The sequence below is a fragment of the Phaenicophaeus curvirostris genome, chromosome 14, assembly GCF_032191515.1.
Source record: "Phaenicophaeus curvirostris isolate KB17595 chromosome 14, BPBGC_Pcur_1.0, whole genome shotgun sequence".
NCBI lineage: Eukaryota > Metazoa > Chordata > Aves > Cuculiformes > Cuculidae > Phaenicophaeus > Phaenicophaeus curvirostris.
Window position 1 is genome coordinate 6,389,827 of NC_091405.1, and position 24,564 is coordinate 6,414,390.

At 47.5% G+C, this 24,564-nt stretch overlaps 1 protein-coding gene across 2 annotated transcripts in view; it reads right to left on the reverse strand.

The window, feature by feature from the left end:
- Nucleotides 1–24,564, reverse strand: part of GNAO1 (G protein subunit alpha o1) — a 153,567-nt gene that overhangs the window by 79,301 nt on the left and 49,702 nt on the right. For both annotated transcript variants that reach the window (XM_069868709.1, XM_069868710.1), the window contains exon 3: nt 21,251–21,392. In XM_069868709.1, coding sequence (XP_069724810.1) covers nt 21,251–21,392 — 142 coding nt within the window. The remainder of the gene's footprint in view (nt 1–21,250; nt 21,393–24,564) is intronic.

Consider the following 24,564-nt stretch of genomic DNA (forward strand, 5'->3'; position numbering starts at 1 on the left):
CAAGCAAAGCTTATGAGAGGTGAGAATGGCCGCTGGATACTCAGAGATGACACTTGACATGACTGACCTCCTTGGGAATTAAAAGCTGAGAAATCTAGAAGAGAAGCAGCAAGGGGAAATAAATAGCAAAGGAAATTTAGTGTCTGCTTGTACTCATGCAGAGCGTTAGGCGAAGACACAGAATTTGAGACTGTGTACCTCACTGTTGGTTACGGGTCAGGCTGTCACCTCCTGTTAGATCACCTCACTCAGCGTACAAAAACCTCTCACTGGGTAACTTTTCCCCAAATGCTCAACTTCTCCTTCTATCAATTCTTGATCCAACAGTTGCTTTCTGCATGCGCCACAGCTGATGTGTATAACCATGCGTGCAAATGCCAAAGTTCCCAAGAATCAAAGCAGACCCACGTTTACCTGACAAATACACTATTTAAAAATCTTTTGCAGGGCAAAAAAATCCACGGTTAGACAAAAATACACTTAAATAGCAGTTGGCTTGGTGTCGTTATCACAAATACAAAAAACATTTGGGGGCCTCTTTTATGTGCTGAATATTTCATTCAGTCCTGCAGTGCAGTGACTCCCTAAACCTTTAGTGAGCTGAACTCTGCTTTTGAGGCTCTAATTTGCTGTTGCCATGACATTGTTAATGTCTGAATTGCTTTTTTTAACCACTCCTCTCCTTTTTTCAATCTCTTGCAGAGGCATTCTGAAACAGTGGGCACAAGCTGATCTTGTGGAACAGCCTGCGTGTCCTCAAAAATAACAGAAGAGTGTTCGTTTTTACGAGCTGGATGGCTGATGCAGTCCTGATGGATGGATGATTACAATCCTGATGGATGATAGCTTTTTAACTGAAGAAACCACAACGAACATATCTGACCCTGCAGAGATAATTTTGGCTTTGGTAGTGGGGAGTGGGGGAGAGAGGGGATATTTAATCTGCTGGCTTTTTTTAAACAATGGCATTCAGAAAAAAACATTATTAAATAAGCAAAAATTCTTTGTTCTCTTACGCTTAATTGGGCTTTCAGAGTGAGTAGAGTGCACAACATAACATTAAATTGCTTGGCAGCGAGTTTATTAATGTACTTGCTTCCCAGATCCAACTGAGAATGGAGGAATCTCTGTCAAGGTCAACTTACAGAAGCACATTGCTTCCTTTGGAAATAGTTTTTGCAGGAAACGTACTTCCTTTAATGGGATAATGCCTTCCAATTGCCTGGCTTCTTAATAATACAGCAACTTTGACTGTTTGGGGGTTTAAAGAGAGTATTTTCAGTCGTTCTGAAGAACAGGTCATCTCGGCTCGCCTTCCCTGGGCTTCAACTCTTCCCTTGGATCAGCCTACCTGGATGTGCACATCCTGCAGCTCATCTCCTTTGAGACTCACACTGCAGCAAAACCCACCAGTACCACCTGTAACTGCAGCTACACCAAGCTGGCAAATCCCCCTTTGCTGGTGCTGGCCAGGAGATCCAGCCCAGCCTGTCTCTGCTGCTCTCTTGAGGGGCAGATCTCAAGAACCTTCTGAGCCCAAACCTGCAGTGATTCATCTGAGGTTACCTGTGCCAGCTCCTCCCAAAGGTGCCCAGCACTAGTCCTAGTTCCTGCCCCAGCACAAGCCTGAGCCAGTCTCCAAAGGCATTTCGATACTGGTATTTTTGCCTTTGGGCTACGTCTTCTGCTTCCCAAGGCTAGGGAAGTGCAAGTTGTTTTACAAGCGTCGAAACTCCAAAAAAAGCAGCAAGCTTGACAGAACGAACAGTATGTTCTCTGAAGGCACCATCAGGATCGTAGGTGAGACTTCAGCAGCTGTCACAACGCAGAGGTACCGCTGCCTTTTCTGCAGGTGATTACAGCACTTGGAGAGCTGGCCCTGCTGTTGGACTTGGACCCTGCTGGCAGCTGGGAAGGGGCTGACGCTGGCAGATCCCACGCTTGTGAGCTGTGTTGGACTGCAACACAGTGGGACGTGCACGTAGTGATGTCTCGTCACAGCACTGGTTTTAATTCTGACGTATCAGGCAGAGACCGGGACCAGTGCCTCTCAAACACTCACTCTTACAGGATAGACACTATTCTCCTAACATCCTGTCCAGATGCAGTTGGTGCCTTTTCAATTCAGCTGGGGTGATGCTGAGCTTCAGCCTGGGCGATTTAGTGGGCAAAGACTCTCTTACTAGAGCTTTCTCAAGTCAATGATATAATTCCCATTCAACAGGAAGAGGAATGGGTCCACCAGCGTTGGGTCTTTCAGGGCCATACAAAGTGCAAAACGCTACTTAAAGCTTAATAATGCCTTTGAATATTTCCTTGCTTCAGTTTCAGTTTTTATAGGTACATCTGAAAATAAACAGTGTTCTTGGAACGCACTAACAGTGACATCTGAGTATTTCCAGGAACCTAAACTATAAAAATGTCTGCCCATCACTGAAAGGAACAGAGATCGACATTTCAGATAACAAACAAATGCCTTTGATTTTCTCTCCATGCCAAGGAACACTGATATTGTCTCTATCTCCTGGGCATTCTTTAATGTGCCTCATTAGGACGTTAGGAAATGTTGCTCTATTTGTTCTGTTGTAAAATAGCAAAACAAACCTTCGGGCCAGATTGCCTTCAACGGAGCTGGATGTGCACAGGCTGCGGATCCAACCTCTGTGCCAGGATGCTTGTGGCTGGAGCAGGGAGGGCTGGGGGGACAGGGAGGAACCATATCCTGGCAGCTCCACACTGTTCTCTTCCAACAGCTCGGCTAAGCACAGCCCTAACCTAGGGCTGCTTCTTAACGCAGCAGCCTGGCAAGACTAATTCACAGAATCACAGAATGGTTCTGGTTGGAAGGGACCTCAAAAGCCCACCCAGTTCCACCCCCTGCCAGGGACAGGGACACCTCCCACTGGATCAGGGGCTCCAAGCCCCATCCAACCTGGCCTTGATCCCCTCCAGGGATGGGGCAGCCACCACTGCTCTGGGCAGCCTGAGCCAGGGCCTCACCACAATTCTGCTGTGTTCACAAACATGTGCAGGATTTCAAAGGTTTCAATCTTGAGGTGGAAGCAAAGCCAGAAACAGTGCACCTTCAGAAACTGTTGTTTCCTCAAATTTGAGCTCTTAAGCTAAGCAGATAGCTAAGAACAGCTCCCTGAAAATACCACTAGGACTCTACAGTCTTATTGTGTTTTTTCACTCTATGAATACCAGAGAAAAACGTTTGGTTCTTTTTTTAAAAAATTTCCAAGGAGCATACCAGAGGTCTGAGGTTAAAACATGCAGAGGAAGCTTTCTGCGGCTAATTTTGCCAGTGCATTTAGCAAATCTTTGGTGTTCAGACCTACCAAGGAGGCTCTTAATGACTCAAAGTGGATAGCTGATCTGCACAAACAAGGTGAGCAGTTGTGTGCACGTACTCACTTAAAATAACATATAGAATCAGCCCCCAAACTACTTCTGCAATTACACAGGCCAATGTGTTAATGGGTGATGTCTAATCCTGCCCTTTCCTAATCCAGTCGTGTTTGCTTAACCCCATTAGCCCAGTTACTCCTGAGATCTTTCCCTCTGTAATGAACAATCTTCAGGTTGAAGTGGCAAAGGCCCATATTCCATTTTTAGAGATTTGAATGTCAGCCACAAACTCAGATGTAGATTGCTCTGGAGATCTACCAAATATGGACTCTTGAAAATCCAGTTCTTTTAGAAAGGTCAGAAGTGACTGGGATTGCAAAATCTTTTCTAGCCTGGCAAGGTTCCTCTGAGTCGCCACAGTTTAGACTAAGTGACCCCTGACTTTGGACACAGTGTCTTTTAATTCTAGGTTTTCAGGCATCATGATGGGATGTTGCCATGAGAAGTCATATCAGCTTTATGCACAAATCAGAAGCTGTGCATAATTGCAGACTACAAACCCTTGAAGACGTTGCCCTGAGTGATGTAGCTAATATAAAACTTTAAAATACTCTGCTGGAGCAAATGAGAGTGATGTGAAATAGGATTGTAGTTACAACATGTAATTAGAAAGCACTGTGAATGAAGCACTTTTTATAATATATAAGCTGGTTATAAATAGGACAGCTGGACAGACTAACAAAAAGTTGCTTCTTGAAATCTGGTGATGCAAAAGAGCATTACAGGATCAGTTCTTTCAATAGAAACCAGAGCACTTTATGGTCTTCCTAACTGAAACCCCAGATAGCTGTTTCCCAGGACAGCAAAGATAAGCTCCTCTAGTTCCACAAACAAGAATTAAGTCTTTCAGCTCATGTTCTCTTCTGGACGTGGAATAAGGGGTCATTGACAACATTTTTAAGTTTTTGGTTGAAGATGAGCTGCTTTCACTGAGAGACCATCTCCAATCCTACTTCAGGATAAATTTACATTAGACATTAGGAAGAAATGTTTTCCTGCAAGGGTGGCGAGGCACTGAGGAACTGCTCCCCTCTGGCACTGCTGCCTGTTTGCTGGAGCAGTCCTGCTCCTGAATGAATGCCTGGAGAGCCACTGTGCTCCCATCTCAGTGCCCTGCAGGAATTCCTGTGAGACACATGGACTTGGTTTGACATTTAATAAACTGCTTTATCTTTAATTTTGTTTCTTACTTGCCAATTAAAGCTCCTTGTTGCCAGAGCAACAGAAGAACATCAATAAAAGCATGGGAAAAGCAGAGTTGTGTTACCCCCAGGAACTCTGGTGGCAAAACCTTCAGAGCCTCAACTGCCTTCTCTGTGCAGAGTGTCTGTCAGTCTGTCCATCTGTGCCACTAGAGCTGCAGGACCCTTCTGTTTTGGCTTGGCATGAGAGAAAGAAAATATACAGGCATGATCGCCATGGTTTCTTTCCAGACATCTCACCTCAGTGGGTGGAAAAGGAAACCCAACTCCAGATAAATAGTCTTGGGCAGTGTATACAGAAGGAAAAGCTTCTGGTTTCTGCTCATGCTTGCAAAGAGGTGTTGACCAGCAGGTCTGTGCTCTAGGTGTGCTGTTGGTGAGCACGACGGCATCACTTGTCTCTCCGCACAGGGGCACTGCGGCATTTTGAAGCCCGGGGATGAAAGCTTGGTGGTGAGGATGGTCCACGTGAGCCATCTGCCCTCCTGTGCCGCTCTCTGCCACGTTGTGCATCCTATCTGCAGAGGCAGAGCCTGCTCTTGGAAAGAAGCCATTCCCAGCGATAATGGTTAGGACAGCTTTAGTCCTGTTTATTTCAGCCTGTCCTAGTCAAAAGCTCAACCCGTGGATGAAAGGAATACCTATTCACAGAGCTAGGAGAGTACATGCAGATCTGACCTTTAGAACAACCTTTTACAGTTACGGAGATGCTACTTTTATCACTCCACTACACTTGGTACCCTATTTGTTATTCAACCAGAACCTACTGCCCCTTTCTTTCCTGTAAGAGCTGGAAACAACCATCTGAGAAGCTTTGTTGGTGGTCCTGCATGTGAAATTGGATTTCTTTTCCTTTTGTGAAACAAGTGATTTATTTCTGACCACTTCTAGCCTATGTCCATCCAGATTCAGGTGACAGGCTTCAAATGCTCTGGATTTATAGCTGTAATTTTGTGTATGTGCACCGAGGTGCTGGCAGTTTAGCTCATTGTTTCACACAGCATCTTGATGTCTGCTTCAAACCCAGCTCTGCCTTAGGGTAAGCCACAACAGAAGCCAAGGGCTGGGTCTCTGTGGCTTTGGAAAAATGTCACGTCTCAGAGCTAACACCTTTACCGCAAGCATTAAGGGGCACTTTTCATCAGCAGCCTCCCCTTCCAGGGCAACTGAGAGGAAACAGAAATTAAGTTGGTGTTTCCCTGTGACGTGCCTGGACTTGGCGTGCTGGTTGCAGAAGGTACATGAGTGAAGCTCAGCCGAATCCTGCCACTCACCATGGAAGGAAGCACCAACACTTCCCCCAGCTCCTGCACCGGAGGAGAGGTGTGATCTGGTTCAGTGAGGAAGAAATAGAGCAAAGTCAGCATCGCCCCTTCCCACCTGCAAAGATCCCCCTCTTTAGCCTGTGGATGATCGCTCCTCTGCTAGAACAGCCAAGAAAACAACCCAGTTCAGTGCTGGTGGGTGGGATAGGGACAAACAGTTCACTGGGAACTGTCCTGGGACCAGTAAACCTCCTTTGCAGTGCCGAGTGTAGCAACCTGATCTGTAACTCCTGGTCTGAACCAGGAACTGCATAACCAGTATGAAGGGCAATCTGACTTTTCTGGCTCGAGGAACTTGCTGGACTAATTCTTCCTGACCCCAGGCGACACCCTACAGCATCTTATGGAAAAAGGCTTATAACTGCATGATGTGCTGGCGCTGCCTGATGCATATAATAGGGATTGTAAGGGCTGCTGGGGAGAACATCTGTTTACATCTGAAATTTAACTCGCAGAAAGCTGGTACTTTGCAGTGGACTCGGCCCCTGAGCTCAGTTCCCTTCCTAAAGGGTCACTGAATACTCACAAGTACTGGAACTAATTCCTAGTGACCTCTTGGAGGATTTTGAGGGAAGTCAGATAATGACAGTGTGGAGTGACAGGCTTCCCCTCCTCACCAGCCCTGGCTGTTTATTTGCTGCCCACTCTTATTTTGCAAAGTTGACAGCAAAGGAGAAAGGGACGTGGGGCAACAGCCTGTCCACTCCTTCCCTCCTTTGTGCTCTTAGATCAGGAGGGAGAAAAGAAGCTGAAAACGCATGCTGACAAGCAGCATGACCCCAGAACTGGGGTCTTGCCTGCCCAGGATTTCAGGAGACAGATGATTAGTAGTGGAAGGCAGCTCAGAGCTGCTGCCTGCATGGCTGACTATTAGCAGCTCTATCCTCACCATCTTTTTTATTTTTCCAAATCAGCTAATCACATTTTCTGGTTCAAAATATGCTGGGCATGGTTTGCTCCTTGGCCTTACTGTGCAGCAGTGCCCAGGGAAGCATCACTGGAGATATTTGTGTGCAGCGGTGCGGCTGGCTTGTGGCGGCAGGCTGCTGGGGGACACCGAGTGTGGCAACTGCTTGAGCTTTGCACCCTACAATTCCTTCAGGAATGGGAAGAAGGGAGCCAGAAAAAGTGCGCCAGCCCAAGACATGGCTTTTAAGCTGATTTACTGCAGTAAAATATCTATGTGTACAGACCATGACTGTGAAATAAGCAGAGGAACAGTTCGGGTTCAGCTCGTCTTGGTTTCTGACATTTGAGAGCCTTGATGCTGAAAATTCTCAGAGTCCTCATGCTGGGGGTAGACTTCTTCCTCCTGGTACACAATCCAGGGCTTTATGGTTGGGATTGTTTTGTGCATATAAATTTTTTGCTTGGATAACCAACAAGAAATAGAAGATGCTTCTGACTTAGCGTGCAATGACACAAAGAACAGCAAAGCCAAAGGCTCAGCCCTGCAGAGTCTTGCACGCTGCTACGAATTGTCCTACAGCCTTCCCTGAGGTTCTCTTCTTTGAGAGAAAGTTGAGGAAATAAAGATTTTTGCCTACTCACTTGTCACAAGACCAGCCTGAACTTGGCTTATGATCCACTGTAATGCTGAATATGGGCTTTTCAGCTTTGGTCCATCTTTTTCTGGAGTAAATTAAATCAAGAAGCCTGCAATAGCGGCATGTGTACACCAACCACAGACAGCTGATTTAAGCTCGTGCCATTTCCCAGGTGAAGGATCTCACCAGTGGAAGCGAGCAAGGGAAGGCATTTGTGTGCCACAGCAGCTAAGAGAGAAGCAGAACTTGAACTCACTAGCGAAAAGCTGCGCGCCTTGGGAGGGGTTGTCTGCAATGCACAGAGAGGGAAGCTCTGGAAAGTCTGTTTAAAACTACGGGACTTGAACAAGGACAGCACAAACATCACAGGTTAGAAACCTTCACATGTCCCCTGAATATGGCAGTGGCACTTGGCAAAGAAAAGCGTTAACAGTAATTAAGGGGAATAAAAGCCAGAATGAAAATGGCTTTGAGACCTTTGGCTAAGGTTTTGGTGAGGTGGTGGGGAAAAGCTAGTCTAAAATTCCTCTGTCTTTGGCATCCACAAAATGTCATGCTGCGCCTCCAGACAGGCTGTGTTGCCAAACCTGCCCTGCATAGAAGAAAAGTACCCACATGCGATGACATGTAGAAGAGAGGAATGGAGATGAGACCTGGCTCTCACTTGGAAGAAACTAAATCATAACTTTACCAAACTGACTCAAACTCACTGGATGGTGACTGCTGGGATCTCTTTCTTCTCAGAAAAATTTTCCTTTCTTGCCTAGAATATCTACCAGCACTATAAAGTCTCATAATTTTAAATAAAAACTTAATAAAATTGGCAAGCCAAACAATTTCCTGGCCTCAGAAAATGCTCTCTACATCTCTGCTGCTGCCTCCTGTTGATCCACTTTGATTGCACGGATCATGGAGACACCAGTGGGAGCTGGGTCGAGCTGCAGTCCCAGGACAGTGAGCATGGTGGTGTCCCACTGTGCCCTTCTCGAGGAAGGCTTGGCAAGGAGGTTTCCTCCTCTGGAGCACAGCAGCTGCCAGCAGGTAGAAAGGAACAGGATGGGACCATTTTACTTCCCAAACCTGTGAAGAGCGATTCTGGAGCTGTCAGTCTTTTTGCATCTTCTCTTGTTAATGGATGCTCATTTCCTCTGTGCGATACATTCCCCTCCCATCCCTACTTGTGAAAACTCTTCACATGGGAAGCAGTTTCTCTGGAGGACAGCCTCGCCCTAACTAAAAAACTAACTGGTTGTATTCAACACACGATCCAAGAGCCTCAATACTGAACATCTGTAATGTATATCATAGAAGGATTTGGGTTGGAAGGGACCTTAAACACTATCAAGTTCCAAGCCCCCTGCCACAGGTAAGATCAAATTAATAAACCTCCTTCCCATAAAGGAGCAAACATCTGCCTAAAATGCAGATAGTCAAAATCACAAGCTGATGACAACTACCTAGCTAACCAGAGTGTGTTACTGTAGGACTGTTCCTAGGTGTCACTTGATTCTCCATTCCCATGAACTCAGCATAAATCAAGAGTAATTCTCCTCTAAGAGTTAATTATAAATAGTTGACCTAGGGGAATTATTTTTTATCACAGGAGAAGTATCTAGCACCAGCCATGCCATCAACACGGATATAATGTGCTGCAAACCAGAAACTCCTACAGCCCTGGAAAATGAAGAGCACAGCAGAAAGGAAGAAATGTGTTAAAAGCCCGTGGGTGAGATTTTCTTTGGCTCCTGAGGGGGTTTTGACACTCAGGAGGGATGCACTGTGCTGCTTGGAGCAATTTCTAGGAGATGTGCCATGGCTGTACATCTCTGACGAGGAAGGAAGGATGATGCGTCCTGGGGCCCCCCAGCAACTATCTATCACAAACCCTAACCCAGACGTGGGCTGATTTGCAACTCCTGCACTTTTTTCCTGCACATTTTTCTCTCTCTGTCTTTGACCACAAGGTTAAACATTGCCACTGTGCAAAATAATATTGTTTTACAGCAGCCTTTGAGGCTTTGTTGTTTCTAATCTTCATCTGGAGCTTGATTCCTTTGAATGAAGCTCTGGGAACTCCTGCCTGGCCACCCACCAGGCAGTCCTGACCCAGGTAAATGGCATCATAGAATCATCAGGTTGGAAAAGACCCACCGGATCATCGAGTCCAACCATTCCTATCAAACACTAAACCATGTCCCGCAGCACCTCATCCACCCATCCCTTAAACCCCTCCAGGCAAGGTGATTCAACCCCCTCCCTGGGCAGCTGTTCCAGTGCCCAGTGACCCTTCCTGTGAAAAATTTTTTCCTAATGTTCAGCCTGAACCTCCCCTGGCAGAGCTTGAGGCCATTCCCTCTTGTCCTGTCCCCTGTCACTTGGGAGAAGAGCCCAGCTCCCTCCTCTCCACAACCTCCTTTCAGGTAGTTGTAGAGAGCAATGAGGTCTCCCCTCAGCCTCCTCTTCTCCAGGCTAAACACCCCCAGCTCTCTCAGCCGTTCCTCATAAGGCCTGTTCTCCAGCCCCCTCACCAGCTTTGTTGCTCTTCTCTGGACTCGCTCCAGAGCCTCAACACCCTTCTTGTGGTGAGGGGCCCAGAACTGAACACAGGATTCGAGGAGCGGTCTCACCAGTGAGATCCAGCGGCCCTGCATGAGGCTGGACCCTGTGTGCCTCTGGACATCTTGGCATCCCACTCAGTAGGTGAGGCTGATGTCAAAGTGGTAATCATAGCTCCTACACGAGTTCCCACATGATATCTTTAATTAGTTATTACCAATGTACACTATACTGATCCATAGCCTCAGTAAAACCTGTATTCTGGTAATGAACCCGTCATGTGTGGTAGATCTTCTGCCATTCCCATGGTCAATGCAGTACAAGGGACGCATTGGGGGTCCTGCTGCCTCGCTCTGCTTGGGGAAAGGCGGCTGTATCCACGGTATTTGCAAGAGCTCCCTCCTTGGCTGCCTCCCCCAGGGTTTGAGGAGCATCTGCTCGCTTTGGAAGGGCAGGATTCCCTGCTGGAGGAGCAGGGCGGCGTGGGGCTTGGGTGCAGTGTTGGCGTGTTTGGATTTCCTCAAGGGCAGCGTATTGGCTGGGAGCCTCTGTCTCCTTGCCTCACCAGCTCAGCAAAACTCCCCTTTGAGAAGGACGGGACTTCACAGTCACAGGCCACGAAATGGCTCCTGCAGTTCAGTCTGCTCCCCTGTCCAGGCTAATTTCGGCACGCAAAAGAACCGGGCTGTCAGCAAGGCCTCCGCACGGCTCCCCCCAGAACTGACAAGGAAACCTGCTGTGTGCAGAGCCTGAGGCGGCTGAGCTCAGCCATGCCCTTGGATCTGGTGCTTTTCCAAGTGCCCCTGGTGCCACATCTCCAGGGAAGCTGAACTGCTTTAGTGTCTGTGGCCAGAAGAGACCGTTGCAGAAGAATATTAGGTACTAAGTTCATTAGCACCTGGTGTAAAAAAGAACCCTGTTGCCATCTCTCCTCTCCCACGTGCCTGGGAACGGCAGGGCAGCTGCCCCAGCTTTCCTTCCTCCCTCCCAAACCATCCCAAGCCCAGCCTGCCTGCACTTCTGCTCCTTTGGAGCAAAGCCTGCACTATCCTCCCCTGCAATCGCTGAAAAACATCAAACGGCAGAGCCAAGGGAGAGGTCCCTTCCCAAGACATTTGTTTTATGCCTCTTTGCGAGTTACACACCAGAGATCCGACTGAGGCCAGGGATGCCCTGCATAAACGTTTTCATTTTATATCTGGAGACACTCAAATAATAGGAACATTATAGAAGGCATTTGGAAAACAAATATTTTGAATGGCACTCCTAAAACCAGTGAGTAAGCAGCGTGACTCAGCAGCGCTTCCCAACACTTCCCAAAAGAGATGGAAATAAATCCACTTAATAACTGACACGTATTTGAAATGTGCTGAGTAGTTTGTAGTTATCTGCAATTACTGCTGCGAGAGCTGACTTGCAATCGTACCTAAAGACAGCACCCTGCCTGCATCAGGCTGCAGGGAGATGCAACCTGGACTTTAGTCTCAAACATGGTGCTGACTTGCTGGATGGATTTTAGCGAGTGCCCAACTACCCGTGTAGTCAGAAACACAGATAAGCATCTTCAAAGACTCTGCCGGAATGTGTTTAACTTTAGTGCCTCAGTTGCACGGTACCTCAAATAAATAGACATAAATTTTATTCTGGCTTATAGGTCTTTCAATCCCTTTATGGACAGAAAGGCTCTAGAGAAGGACAAACAGTGTCTGACTGTGTCCACTGACACCAGATGCTACCCAGGGCAAGGTCGCTGATTCTGCTGTGCGGGGAGCGGCTGTGCTGAGCCCCATCGGATGGGCTGAAATCTGCTTTGACCAGGCTGTGCCATCCTCTGGGAAGGAGCAGATGGTGGTGTGGAGCTGGTCCTTGCCTGACCTGCAGCCCACCCTGCATCCAGGAGCTGCCAGGAAACCGTTTGTGGGCAGCAAGGAGGTTTTCACCTTCTCAGGGCTCCGCTCCAGCTGTGCTTCTCTGCCAAATATTTCTGAACTACTTGTCTTCTGTGTCGTCCCACTCTGGCACTCTCCAGAGAAGTCACCTTCCCCTGGTATCCTGTGGGAATGGAAAGCAGCACCCCACCTCTCATTAATTCACCGCTAATGTCACACTCTGGCTCCTGCGCTCTCCCCTGTGTGCTGAGTGCTTCCCTATCACACCACCTCCCTGGCAGCCCTAACTGCGGCTGCATTTGAATAACAAATCTCACGGGGAAAGGCAGCCCTTCTTCCAAGGAAACAGTGCGCTGGGTTTTTTTTTCTTCTTCTTTTTAAACTAAAAATACTCCCTGCATCATCCAAAAAACCAGTATCAAACACATAAAGCTTGTGGAGGAAAAATGCATCCCTCTCTCAGTGGAAAAAAGAGAGCTTGAAAGCAAGAAGCAAAGGCAAACCTCCCTGCTGCACAGGGTCTAGGTCTTCACGGGTCAACAGGAATGTTGGACAGTTTGGGGAGGAGCAGGGATCCTTTTCAAGGATCCTTTGAAGGATTAGTGGTCTTCATTAATCAGAAATCCTGAAATGGCAGATGAAAGCAGAGGCACTGGGGAAAAAAAAGGAGCTCTACAGAAGGATTTGTAGCTAAAGAAGTTATACTTTCCACCAGCTGAGAAGCAAACTATGTCAGGAGACTTCACCTGACAATGTTTTGTCCTGGCGACGAGCTGAAAAGGAAGGCAATGCTCCTAAATGAAAAATCACCTTTGGGGTAGTTCCTGATTTCACAGATCCTCCCACACTGAAACATCCTCAAACCTCTCTTATGCCTCCACGCTTCCAGCACCCAAAGGCCCCTTTGAGTGGCCCTTGAGGAGTGGGTTGTCCTGATCTCTTCTGATGGCCTAGAGAGAAGAGGGAAAGCGCTATGAGCCTGAACCTGTGTCTGCCTGGAATACCCTTTCCTAGCATGAGCGATCACTGCCTTGTCCTCTCACTACGTCTCTCCAGGGAGACTTGGGCACTATCTTCATTAAAGCCCTCTTTAGGTGGTGAAAGACGTGATTAGATTCAAGCTGGAGCTGGAACAAGATGACTGTGGTGTCTCTCTTATCAGTGATCCCCTGAGACATCTCTTTCACTCCTCTGTTTTCCTCAAAAGAAAATTAAGAGGCTAATTTTAATTGATGGCATCCGTTCTGGTCAGTGGTTTTATAGGACAGTTAGTTATGAAGCTAATCTCAGAACTGGGAAGGCAGCACGGACAGCAAGCGTCACCAATCTACAGTGCCTGGCCGATGCCGAGTACTCACCAAAGAATCAGATCCCATTGGCAATCTGAGGTGTGACTGCATCAATTATTCTCATCTGGCACATTTAGAAATTATGCTGGAGTGTGTCAAGATTCTTTTGTCCCCTAGAAATGTGTTTCTTAGGAACAAGTTTCTGACTGTGCAGATGGACTGGAAGACCAGGTGAACTTCTATCCCGTCCTGTCTCCTGACTGCTGCCCATTCACCACCACTGCCCCCAGTGTCAGGAAGATCCTGAAAAGCAAGCCCAGTGTTGTCTATTGAGTGAAGATGAAAACGTTGTAGTCCCAACATCACAGATATCATCCTGAAGTAGGACCAATGTGAAAAACATCACATTGGCACATCAACCGCTCTCTAAGTTGGCACCTTCCAGAGAGCAGCCTTCCCCTCGACACGTGTTTCCAACTTGCTACGCGACTGCCACCCACTCTCCCCTGCCTCCTTTTGGCTCTGTTTCATATGGCCTTTTTTCACTCGTTAAGAATTTTAACTAAAACCTCGTAGATTGGGCCACCCTGAGGAAGTTTCAGGTTTCAGTGCTGTCAGTGATGGAGAGTCTTCTGCTGGAAAAAAGGTTAGGCAATACTGCCTCTGCGTGCAGCAGTGTCTCTGAAATTCAGACATTTCCCTAGAACATCCAGCTGTTTCCACTGCTGTTACATCTTCTACGCTATTTCTGTTTAAATCCCTGTCCCTCCCCTTCTCCTCAGAGCTGGTATCATCTCCCTCCTTCTCAAATTCAGGATTTCTTCCTGCCCACGAGCGCTGCTACACATCTGCAGAAGACTGGGATTCTGACTGCTGTTCATCACCACTACTGCTGCCCTGTAAACAGCTGTAATCTGTGCGGTACCAGAGCTAAAATCACATTTTATCCCTGAATGAATCGCCAGTTTTCTATTGTAATTACCTGGGTTGGAAAGAAGGACAGATCGTCAAACTTAGCCTAAGAAAACATGAAGAGCTGGCAAGTGCCAACCCTACAACCTGCTTATTTCATTAGATGGCTCTTCTAAGCCAAATCCTGTCTGCCAGAGCAAGCCATGATGTGTTTAAAGCTGAGACACAAGCTTATTTTTTCTCCTTTCTAAATGGCATCTTTAGTAGCAGCACTAAAGACTGGAGTGAACCAGCACCGTTTCTGGGGTGATATTTTTTGCTATGTGAGGACTCGATGATCCGGTGGGTCTTTTCCAACCTGGTGATTCTATGATTCTAAGATCATTGCATGTCATTGACTGGATGACCATAACTTCAGTTTGCAGTAGTGCAGAGCCAAGCCGTGCTGTCGCTGTGGCTGCAGTGCAGGGTCTCCCAGGTCTGGCCAGGGGTTTCTGCCAACTGGGAACTCCTTGAGCTTGACCCTCCCTAAGAGCTAGAGCAAAGTCATGGATGCAGACTGTTTCAAGTCGGCACAAAGGGCTATCAGAAACTGTCTTCACGCTCTGCTGTTACTTTACTGCGATCATTTATTAGGGAAAGATTTTGTATTTTCAGGGGTTTGGAAGGTGGCAAAGGAGGTAAATACATTAGTAGCATGCGGAAGAGAGAGCTTTTGGTTAGAGAGACTCCAGAACTGACACCTCAAGGCTGGTGGGTCATGCACCATGTGCCATGCAGAGAAAACCTGCTCTGGGATTTCCCTTGTTCTTTGCTCTCTGCCTCTTTCTCCTCCAGCTGCATTTTGCAGCAATGATTCCCAATACATTGGCCCTCTCACCCAGCAACAACAAGCCTTTCTTGAATGAGCCGACCATCTCCCCGGCAACAAGGCAGGCTGTGAAAATGACAAGTGCTTTCTGTTCTGTTTTACGTTTCCCACCTCGCGAGAAATGCCCTGCCTTTCATTTGTCTCCACTGCACAAAAATGTGAATGATGGTAACTGAAATGCACCTCGTGGAGGGATGGAGAGAGAGATGAGTGAGAAAGATGGCTCTGGTCTTAATGGAAGAGAGAGACAGATCGTTGCACCCGAGTGAAGGGCAGGCTGAAATCTTTGTACAGTGCTGTTATAGTGATGCAAGAATGGTTATGTGCATGCTGTGGCTATTGCGTGCAGCATGCAAGCAGACTTCAGCTGCAGCTGGACATCCAGGCAAATGCCGACACCAGCAAAAAATGGGGTGACTAATGCCCCCCTTCTTCCATTTTCCCTTTTCTCCCACTCCATCCTGCTCCTCTACAAAGCAGCCCTAAGTTATGCTTCACCACGGTGAAGTTCCCATGGCTTACAACAGTAGACCAGCAAGGGTTGGCTGTGCACCCCCACCCCACCAGGAATCCTGCATCCATCCCCTAGATCATAAAATCATAAAATCACAGAATGGTTTGGGTTGGAAGGAACCCTAAAGCCCATCCTGTTCCAACCCCTCTGCTGTGGGCAGGGACATCTTCCACTGCATAAGGTTGCTCAGAGCTCTCTCCAACCTGGCCTTGAAGATCTCTGGGGATGGGGCATCCATGACTTCTCAGGACAACATATACCAGAGCCTCACCAACGTCACAAGAAAACATTTCTTCCTAATACCTAACCTAAATCTGCCCTCTTTCAGCTACTAGTCAGCAAAGGGAGGCTTTCTACCTGCACAACAGTGCCTGATAAACCTCACCTGCCTTCCTCAAAGTTATCAGCAGCTTTTCTACATTTCTCAGAGAGCTTGGGTTAGGGACATGCAGTAGGAGCCAGCTGGTCTAAACAGACACCTGCCTGAAATGAAGTAAAAGCCACAAATATCTTGAGCTGACAAGCAGAAAAAAGGCAATTGCACAGGAACAGGTCTTACAGAAGAGGGCTCCTCCCCCACACTGCTTCTTTCCAGCTACTGGAAGGCAGCGGGTGACAACATCTGTGTCCCTGTTCCTGCCACTGCCTTCAGTCTTGTCACTGCCCTCGACATGTGCAGAGAGGATGTGCTGGAGGCACCAGGGATCCACATACATCCCACTGTTCAGAAGCAGGTAGATGCAGCTCCAGCGCACATGGTCCCCTTTGCCAGGTACCTTGGGTGGGCTGTTGAAGTACATTAAATTGATTTTTTTAAATATTACTAACCAATACTTAAGGTTGGAAAAACCCTCTAAGGTCATCCAGTCCAACTGTCAGCCCAGCGCCACTGTGCCCACTGAACCATTTCCCAAAGTGCCAGGTCTACATGGTTTTTGAACCCCTCCAGGGATGGTGACTCCACCACTACTCTGGGCAGAACGTTCCAATGCTTCACCACTCTTTCAGTAAAGAAATTTTTCCAAATATCTAATCTGAACCTCCCCTGGTGCAACTTGAGGCAAACTCCTCTCATCCTATCGCTTGTTACTTGGAAGAAGGGACCAACACCTGCCTCGCTACAACCTCCTTTCAAGCATTTATAGAGCAGTGAGCTTTCCCCTCAGGCTTCTCTTCCCCAGGATAAACAGCCCCAGTTCCCTCAGCTGCTCCTCATGTGTCCTGGGTTCGGGAGTTAATACACTGTATAAAGCACAAGGTGATCACAAACATATTTTACCACAAAGCCTGGAAGAGAAAACTTCCCTATCCATATTTTTTAACATTTTAGCAGCTTTTTAGTTTTTCATAGCTGAAGCAGAGACATTTCCAGACTCCCACTGGAAAAAAAATTCAATTTGAAGGTCACCACCTGCCAGCTCCAGACCCTGAGCACTGGATCTGTGACCCTGCCACCTCAGAACCGCATGACTGATAGTGGGATTCCCCATTGAGTAATTTCAGAACAATTTTAGCCTGTTTCTCTGTGGTTTATGATAATATGAACATGCTTTATAGCTGGTTTCATACCAGCCTGCACAGGGTGGTGTGCTTCTCTGGGCAGGCTCATTGCAGACTGGCCCACTCTAAGCTTTGGAACCCCCTAGCCTGCCTGCAGCTGTGGCTTTTTGCCTGAATGGGATTGTAGGTGTTGCCTTTCCAAGCAAATTCTGAGGTTAGCATGAGGAAGAGACTTTACACTTCTGGTTGGGATTTCTGAAGCCGGACTTCAGAACTGGCTCTTCAAATGGAGAGCTGAAAATCCATCACTTTCCTGCCCTTCCTGCTTGATTAGATCCAAACACTTGTGCAGATTTCTGGATTCCTGCCTTTTAACCTTCATTTTCCATTTGCTCTGCCTAGGTAAACTGAAAGGGAACCAGCGAGGAGCTTGCTTTATTAATACATCTGTACTTTAGAGAACCATTTAATCCAGAGGCTACATGTTACCGCCTGACTTTTCTCTGCCTGTTAACCTGATGAGAAAGGCATGGATTGCATAGTGCCCTACAGCCCAACTGAAGAGTCTTGAACAGCTGGCAAGGCTAAGCCTCTGCCCCTCTTCCTCAGTGCAACCCCTTAACCTTTGCTAGTCGGGGATCCAGACCTAGTGCATTGATGGTCCTGGAGATGAGGAACACCCACAGATGCTGCTCCTTACACAGCTGGCTCCTCTCTCCTCACTGACTGCTCCTGTTTCCTCTGCCCTCTTGTAACACGTAAGGATCTGTGACTGTGCATTAGCACAGATTTTCTGGAGTTTCAGACTGACCTTCTGGGCTGTGCACGGTGATAACATGCCATGAGCTGGCAGGAGGCCTCCAGCGCTGGAGGACACGGAACAAGGACCTAGGTGCTGCCCACAGGCCATAGACTTTCCATGAGCCAGGCACAGCTGCACGAAAACTCTGTCCCCAGAATAAGGAACATGCTTAACAGTGAAATCTGAAATACAGACTGTTTTGTTCTTAACCTGGGGACAGGTCATTATCAGCAAAGAGGGTCAGGAAGACCTGGAGCGTCTGCTTTTTGTGATTTATTTTGTCTTTTTAGCTCCTATTTCCTACGTTGATCTCACTTGGACTGACAAAAGCTACAGGGTTTAGCCTGGACTTTTCTGTCATCCTTTTGCTTCTCTTAGATTAAATACTGGAGGTATAATTATGGGCAAGAATGAGAAGAGCAGGAGAGGATTTGCTTATTTCACCTCCACAACGAAAGCACAAATAATTTCATTTGCATTTACTAAGTAGGGGAGGCGGCAGTTTATTTTCCTCTGAAAGTTGTTGAAGTGCCGTTTGGAAGAGTTATAGGGGCAGATGCATCTCCCATGAAGATAGGATGGGGGAAGCTCTACTAGCCAAGCAGTCCCTGGGGAAAACCTGTCCTGGGTCTGTGTGCCCTCCTTCCCCTGGTGCCCAATCAGGCTCGAGCAGCCACAGCTCTCGCTCCCCTTCCCGAGTGCTCTTCTCTTGGGGGCTTAAGTGATGAGTAGGGGAAAATCCCCCACTAAAAGATTTGCATTGGAAACCCTTGGCTGAGGAATGACTTTTAAAATAGAAAAGCTTTGCTTGAAAAGGGATGAACCGTGTAGCATAATACTCAACAAATCGCCTGTTTAATAGCCTCTCTTTCTAGCAGCTGTGCATTAGTAACAGAAGCGGGGTAGCAGAAGCCATGTGCTTCTTTGTAAGATTAAAATAAATACTATTTCATACTAATTCCAGAAACTTTCTATAGAGGTTGATTAAGAGAAAGGAGCAAGTGGAAGACAATGGCCTGAGAGACTTGATTTCCTTCATCTACTGCTGGATGAAGGAATATCACTGCCCACGAAGGGATAAGATGCTCTGAATCAGCCCTCCTAGAGTGTTATTTGGTTCAGAGTGGTTTGCTGCAGCCCTGTTTGTGCACAATCAGCATGACATCGTCGTAAGGCAGGAGTAATTCCGCTGTGGCTAAATACCTTGGGGGAAATTAGGTTGGGGAGAACTTAACCTAACTTGCTTTTTACTTTGCAAGTCGTAACTCAGGATCCCTAGTGGCATAAAGCACAAATTGAAACAAGAGTGGTTTGTACTATGCGTAAGGAGAAGCCTTTTCATCACGAAGGAAATTGTGGAGAGGAGGGCGCTGGCCTCTTCTCCCACGTGACAGGGGACAGGACGAGAGGGAATGGCCTCAAGCTCCACCAGGGGAGGTTCAGGCTGAACATTAGGAAAAAATTTTTCACGGAAAGGGTCATTGGGCACTGGAACAGGCTGCCGAGGAAGGGGGTTGAGTCACCTTCCCTGGAGGGGTTTAAGGGACAGGTGGACGAGGTGCTGAGGGACATGGTTTAGTGATTGATGGGAATGGTTGGACTCGATGATCCAGTGGGTCTTTTCCAACCTGGTGATTCTATGTTTTTATGATTCTACGAGGACAGTAAAGCAGCGGAGCAGGTTGCCCAAAGACATCGTGCAGTCTCCATCCTTGCAGGAATTCTGCCCTGACTGGATAAAGCCCTGAGGAACCTGGTTTGACCTCAGAGCTGACTGTGCCTCAGCAGCAGGTTGGGCCAGACTCGCCCTGAGCTCCTCTCCAGCCTGAGTTATTTTGTGATCCTAGGACCATTTGGCATCTTTTCCATTCAAATTTCCTGCAGGCTGGTACTCCATGCCTCATTCCTGGCAGTCCTGATAACAGCTCTCCCCCTCCATGCCCCATATTTTGCCAGCCCTGACACTAAAGCAGCACTGAGCTTCCCTTGTTGAATTAGGACTTCAGGCATTAAAAAAAAAGAGAGAGGAAATTTTATATTTTAAATCTGTCTGCCACAGACTATTTATCAGACATGGAGAATGATTTGTTTCTGTTTTCCTAGGCATACATTTTTAGCTGAGACAAGATACGTTGCCTTGCTGAGAGCTGAGTCACTGAGTAATCAACAGATTAATGTATTCAGTTTGAAAGCCATCAGCATTAGTTCTCGGCAAGCTCACAAGAACTCCATTATGGTATCATCTCTACATTTGGGATGTAAATGCCTCCAGGATTTAGAGTTCCTGCGGGAAAAATCCCTAGATGCAAAGAAATCAAAATGCTCCTTTGCAACTGGGAGAAATAAGGTGTCTCTTCATACAGTAACACCACAGCAGGATACTGGCATTTTTTCTAGTGAATGCTTTTATTATCAACCCTCAGATAAGGCATTTGGGATAAGTTGTACAACTGTCATTCAATAGTTACCTAAAAATAGTCTTGATAAACTCAGTAGCGTACAGGACTTTGCCTTTCTCAGGTCTTTAATCTGAAATTGTCTTATTTCCAATGACACCAAGTTGTTTTACTTTCTCCAGCATGGGAGCATGCAGAAAGGGTGGTCTTGATTTCTCTAGGGCTCCGCATTTCTCTGTGTGGGCTTAGTCGGAGCCAGAAAAAGGAAAGGCAGAGGCTGGCAGGGGCACCTCACAGAAGAGCCACTGTTTAAAAATAGGGAGGCCGTTAAAGTAACTACAGAGCAGGAACTGTAAAGGGACAGGCTGGCTTAGGTGTGGGACATGAGAATGTTGCCAGGCACCACATAGTTATTCTGATAAGACAGATGCTAATGCTGCCGCCCAAGCCCGTGTCCATACAAACCTCACTGCAGTAACGGATCGCCCTGTTTGCAAGCGAAATTGCAGTTTGGGTACATTGAATGGGGGATGTGTGAGTAAAAGCCAGACAAGCCCCAGGAAAGGTCATGTCAATCCGAAAACTTTTCCTATATTAGCAGGCTGGTGGAAGGGTTTTGAACAGCAGCAAGATTTCTCCTTGAGATATTTCTCCTTCCAGCCTGTTCTGAGCACACGCGCAGCGGACAGGACATGTTCTCACCGTTTCCCCGTGTCTCTCAGAACCTCTGTCCCTAGAAAACAGATTTACTTTTGCACTGGCCTGGCTAGTGCTAGGGATGAGAGACTGTGGCTGTTGTTATACAGAGGTCCCCAGGTCTACACTTCCCAGTGTAGGTGCGCATAGACAACTGAGCCTATGCCTCTGTTTGTTGGACTAATTGCATGTGCACTAGGCATACAACAGTGATGTACACCTTCCCCACTCCCTCCTTCTCCCTGCAGCGTATTCAGATTGTGCAAGTGCCTCCTGTCTGTGCTCTGGAGTCTCCAGGTGCTCAGTTCTCTGTACCCGAGCAGTGGTGTCTTCAACTTACCCGCCGTTCCTTGTCGCCGTATTCGATGCCCAAGGTATCCATGGCGCGTACAATAGCTGCCAGAGACTGTATAGTGTTGCTGTAGACCACTGGCTTGTACTGCTTCACATCTTCTCCAGAGAAGCCATCCTCGTGGATGATCCTGAAGAAAATGCAAAGGACAAAAACCTCTTGAGAATGTCATTTCAACGGCGGAGACGTTTAAAAGGGAGCTGTGCTCTTTTGAAGAGCACATCTGCTGCTTGATTCACTTAACTTAGTCAGCACTTCTTTGGAAACCTTTCTGGTGGTTCACCAGGAGCATCTCTGAGCCCAGTGCCTGGGATTAGTGTTCCTTTTGCTCTCTTCTCAAGGAGGTTTTGTGCAGGGTCAGCACACACGGTGCCTCCCTCCCAACCGGACAGCCAGGACAGCCTCACGTCCACATGCTGACTGGTAACAGAGCACAGATTTCCAGGTCCTACATTACCTTTCCCATAAAGGTCTACGGAAATATATTCAATGCTTACAATGACCATCAGATCAGATCTTAACCACTGCAACCAGTGACAGAAAACTCTAGTTCTTGTCTAGTCCTTTCCACAGTAATTCATGGGGTGCCTAACAAAAGGAACCAGAATAGGAATCTGCTTATATGTGTGGGGGGACAGGCATGGAGAGGGGAAGTGACTTCATTGTGTAGAACTTACAACCCTTCACAGCTCCTCCCTCCTTCCCACTCCCTTAAAAGCAGTGCTGCGAGTTTTGCTGCTTAAGGCATGTCATGTTAGCCCTTCCCAAAGGAATGTGGGAATGAAATCCGCAGTCCTGTCAGCTCTGTGTGCTGGATGCTCTGTGCGTTAGTTCCTATTCAACTCTGCTAAAGTAACTACTTGACAGGGCGAGTTCTTACAGTCCCTTCCTCGGATCATAAGACTGACCCCTATAATTTCTTCATTTCTACATAACTCAAGAACTAAGCCTGGATGTGTCTAGAAAACAGCCAGGATGTGCAGAGCTAATTGTGTTTGACAATAATTCTTCCCAGGGAAGACATAAGTTATGATCCTGTCTCCTAAACACTGGCAGAGAGGATGATCTGCTTAGCAGAAATGAAGTCCTTACTTGCTCATCCTCAGATGTCGCTGGACAAGAGAGTCCTTGTGAAACAGATCTGGTCACTGATAAAACCCTGCATCCTGGTTATAACAGGATTTTTTTTCCTTTATTTTCTAAATCAGATACACACAAACCAAAGTCCTGGCCAGTGCTGGCATCCCTCTGGGGAGAGGGAGCACTAGCGAGGATCATAGTGAGCTTGCAATAGATACAGCGCTAGGATGGCGGTAGAGAACAGGGCTGGATGCCAGCCCTGTGTTATTAACAGATGACTACATGGAGAACAAGCCTGATGGAAACATGCTGACAAAGACACAGAGCTACTTCCCGCAACGTGAAGCTCATGGAAAGGTTTTTGAACACAAACAAGCAACTCCACTCTTCCCACCACAACCTTTGTTTGCTCATCACTTGAATGCTGAACTCCTGGGAGGAGAGGCTCCTCTGTTCTGGGTAGACATGACTACAAGCAGTGTCAGCCCCAAACAGGCAGTAGTTCAAATTAATTGGTGTCTGGGAAATTTTTAAGCCGCTGATCCAAGGAGGAGGGCCATGAAGATGATCCAAGGGCTGGAGCACCTCCCCTTCGAGGATAGGCTGAGAGAGTTGGGGCTGACAAGCATCAGCTAGGGACTTCAGATGACAAAACAAGGGGCAGGCAGCTGGACAGAGAAAGATGTGAGCTTTGTTTTTTTTCAGAGTTTAAACAGTCTCTGGCCTTCCACTATGAAGTTGTTGCCTGATATTTTAGAATCACAGAATCATAGAATCGTTTTGGGTTGGAAGGAACCTTAAAGATCACCCCAACTGCCCTGCTGCAGGGACGCCTCCCACTGGATCAGGGGCTCCAAGCCCCATCCAACCTGGCCTTGAACACCTCCAGGGATGGGGCAGCCACCACTGCTCTGGGCAACCTGGGCCACGGCCTCCCCACCCTCACAGGAAAACATTTCTTCCTAAGATCTCATCTCAACCTCCCCTCTTTCAGCTTAAAACTGTTCCCCTTGGTCCTATCCCTGCACACCCTGATCAACAGTCCCTCTCCAGCTTTCCTGGAGCTCCTTTCAGTCCTGGAAGCTCCTCTAAGGTCTCCTCAGAGCCTTCTCCAGGTTGAACAACCCCAACTCTCTCAGCCTGTCCTCACACGGGAGGTGCTCCAGCCCTTGGATCATCTTTGTGGCCTCCTCTGGACTCGCTCCAACAGATCCATGTCATTTGCACTTCTAAACACACAGTGTTTCTAAATACTCCAAGCCAGGAAGCTCCCTATCAAGTCACAGGGCTCCTCACGCTGAGGGGGCAGAATTAAGTGATGCAGAGAGGCTCTGGTATCCCTCAGTGAACATATTGCTGACTGGGCAACGTGCTGACACCGTTCAAAGCACAGACATAAAAGCGTTGCTTTTAAATGGGGCAGGAAAGAGCATGGAGAAAAAAACACCCTGATTGTTCTTCTGTGAAATCTCTCTGGGAAGGCGGCCACAGGAACTGAAAGCAGCGCTGTGGATGCCAGTACTGGAGTTCTGCTGTAGGAAGTACCCACGGATTAATCAATCATCCAGTTAGCACGTTACCTAATATTTGAGCGAGCAAATCCCCACTGACTGGTGCCGTTGCGAAGCCTGCTAGGACACCGTGAACTGGTTTATTGTCCTATATGCATTGAGGAAATGTGTCTCCTCTCGCTTGCCTTGGCGATCTGGTGGCTTTTTCCCATGGCAGCTTTTTCCATAGCCCTTTGGAAAGGTTCAAACTGCCACTCACCCGTTTCATAGAATCATAGAATCACCAGGTTGGAAAAGACCCATCGGATCATCGAGCCCAACCATTCCTATCAATCACTAAACCATGTCCCTCAGCACCTCATCCACCCGTCCCTTAAACCCCTCCAGGGAAGGTGACTCAACCCCCTCCCTGGGCAGCTGTTCCAGTGCCCAATGACCCTTTCCGTGAAAGATTTTTTCCTTATGTTCAGCTACACCTTTCTGCTGTTGTGCTTTACTGCCTAAAGGACATCTAAAGCTCCAACAACACTCTTGGGAGCTACATCGTTATGGGGGATGGCCTGGGCCAGCTTGTGTGCTGCAGGACACGAGAGGCACAGGGGTTTCGATACTGTTAAAAACGCACAATGTGTAGGAACTAATAGAAGCAAGCAGCGTGTCAAGACTGGCAAGTCTTTAAAGGTTCAGCCAGGGTGGGCTAGTCCTTAAGCA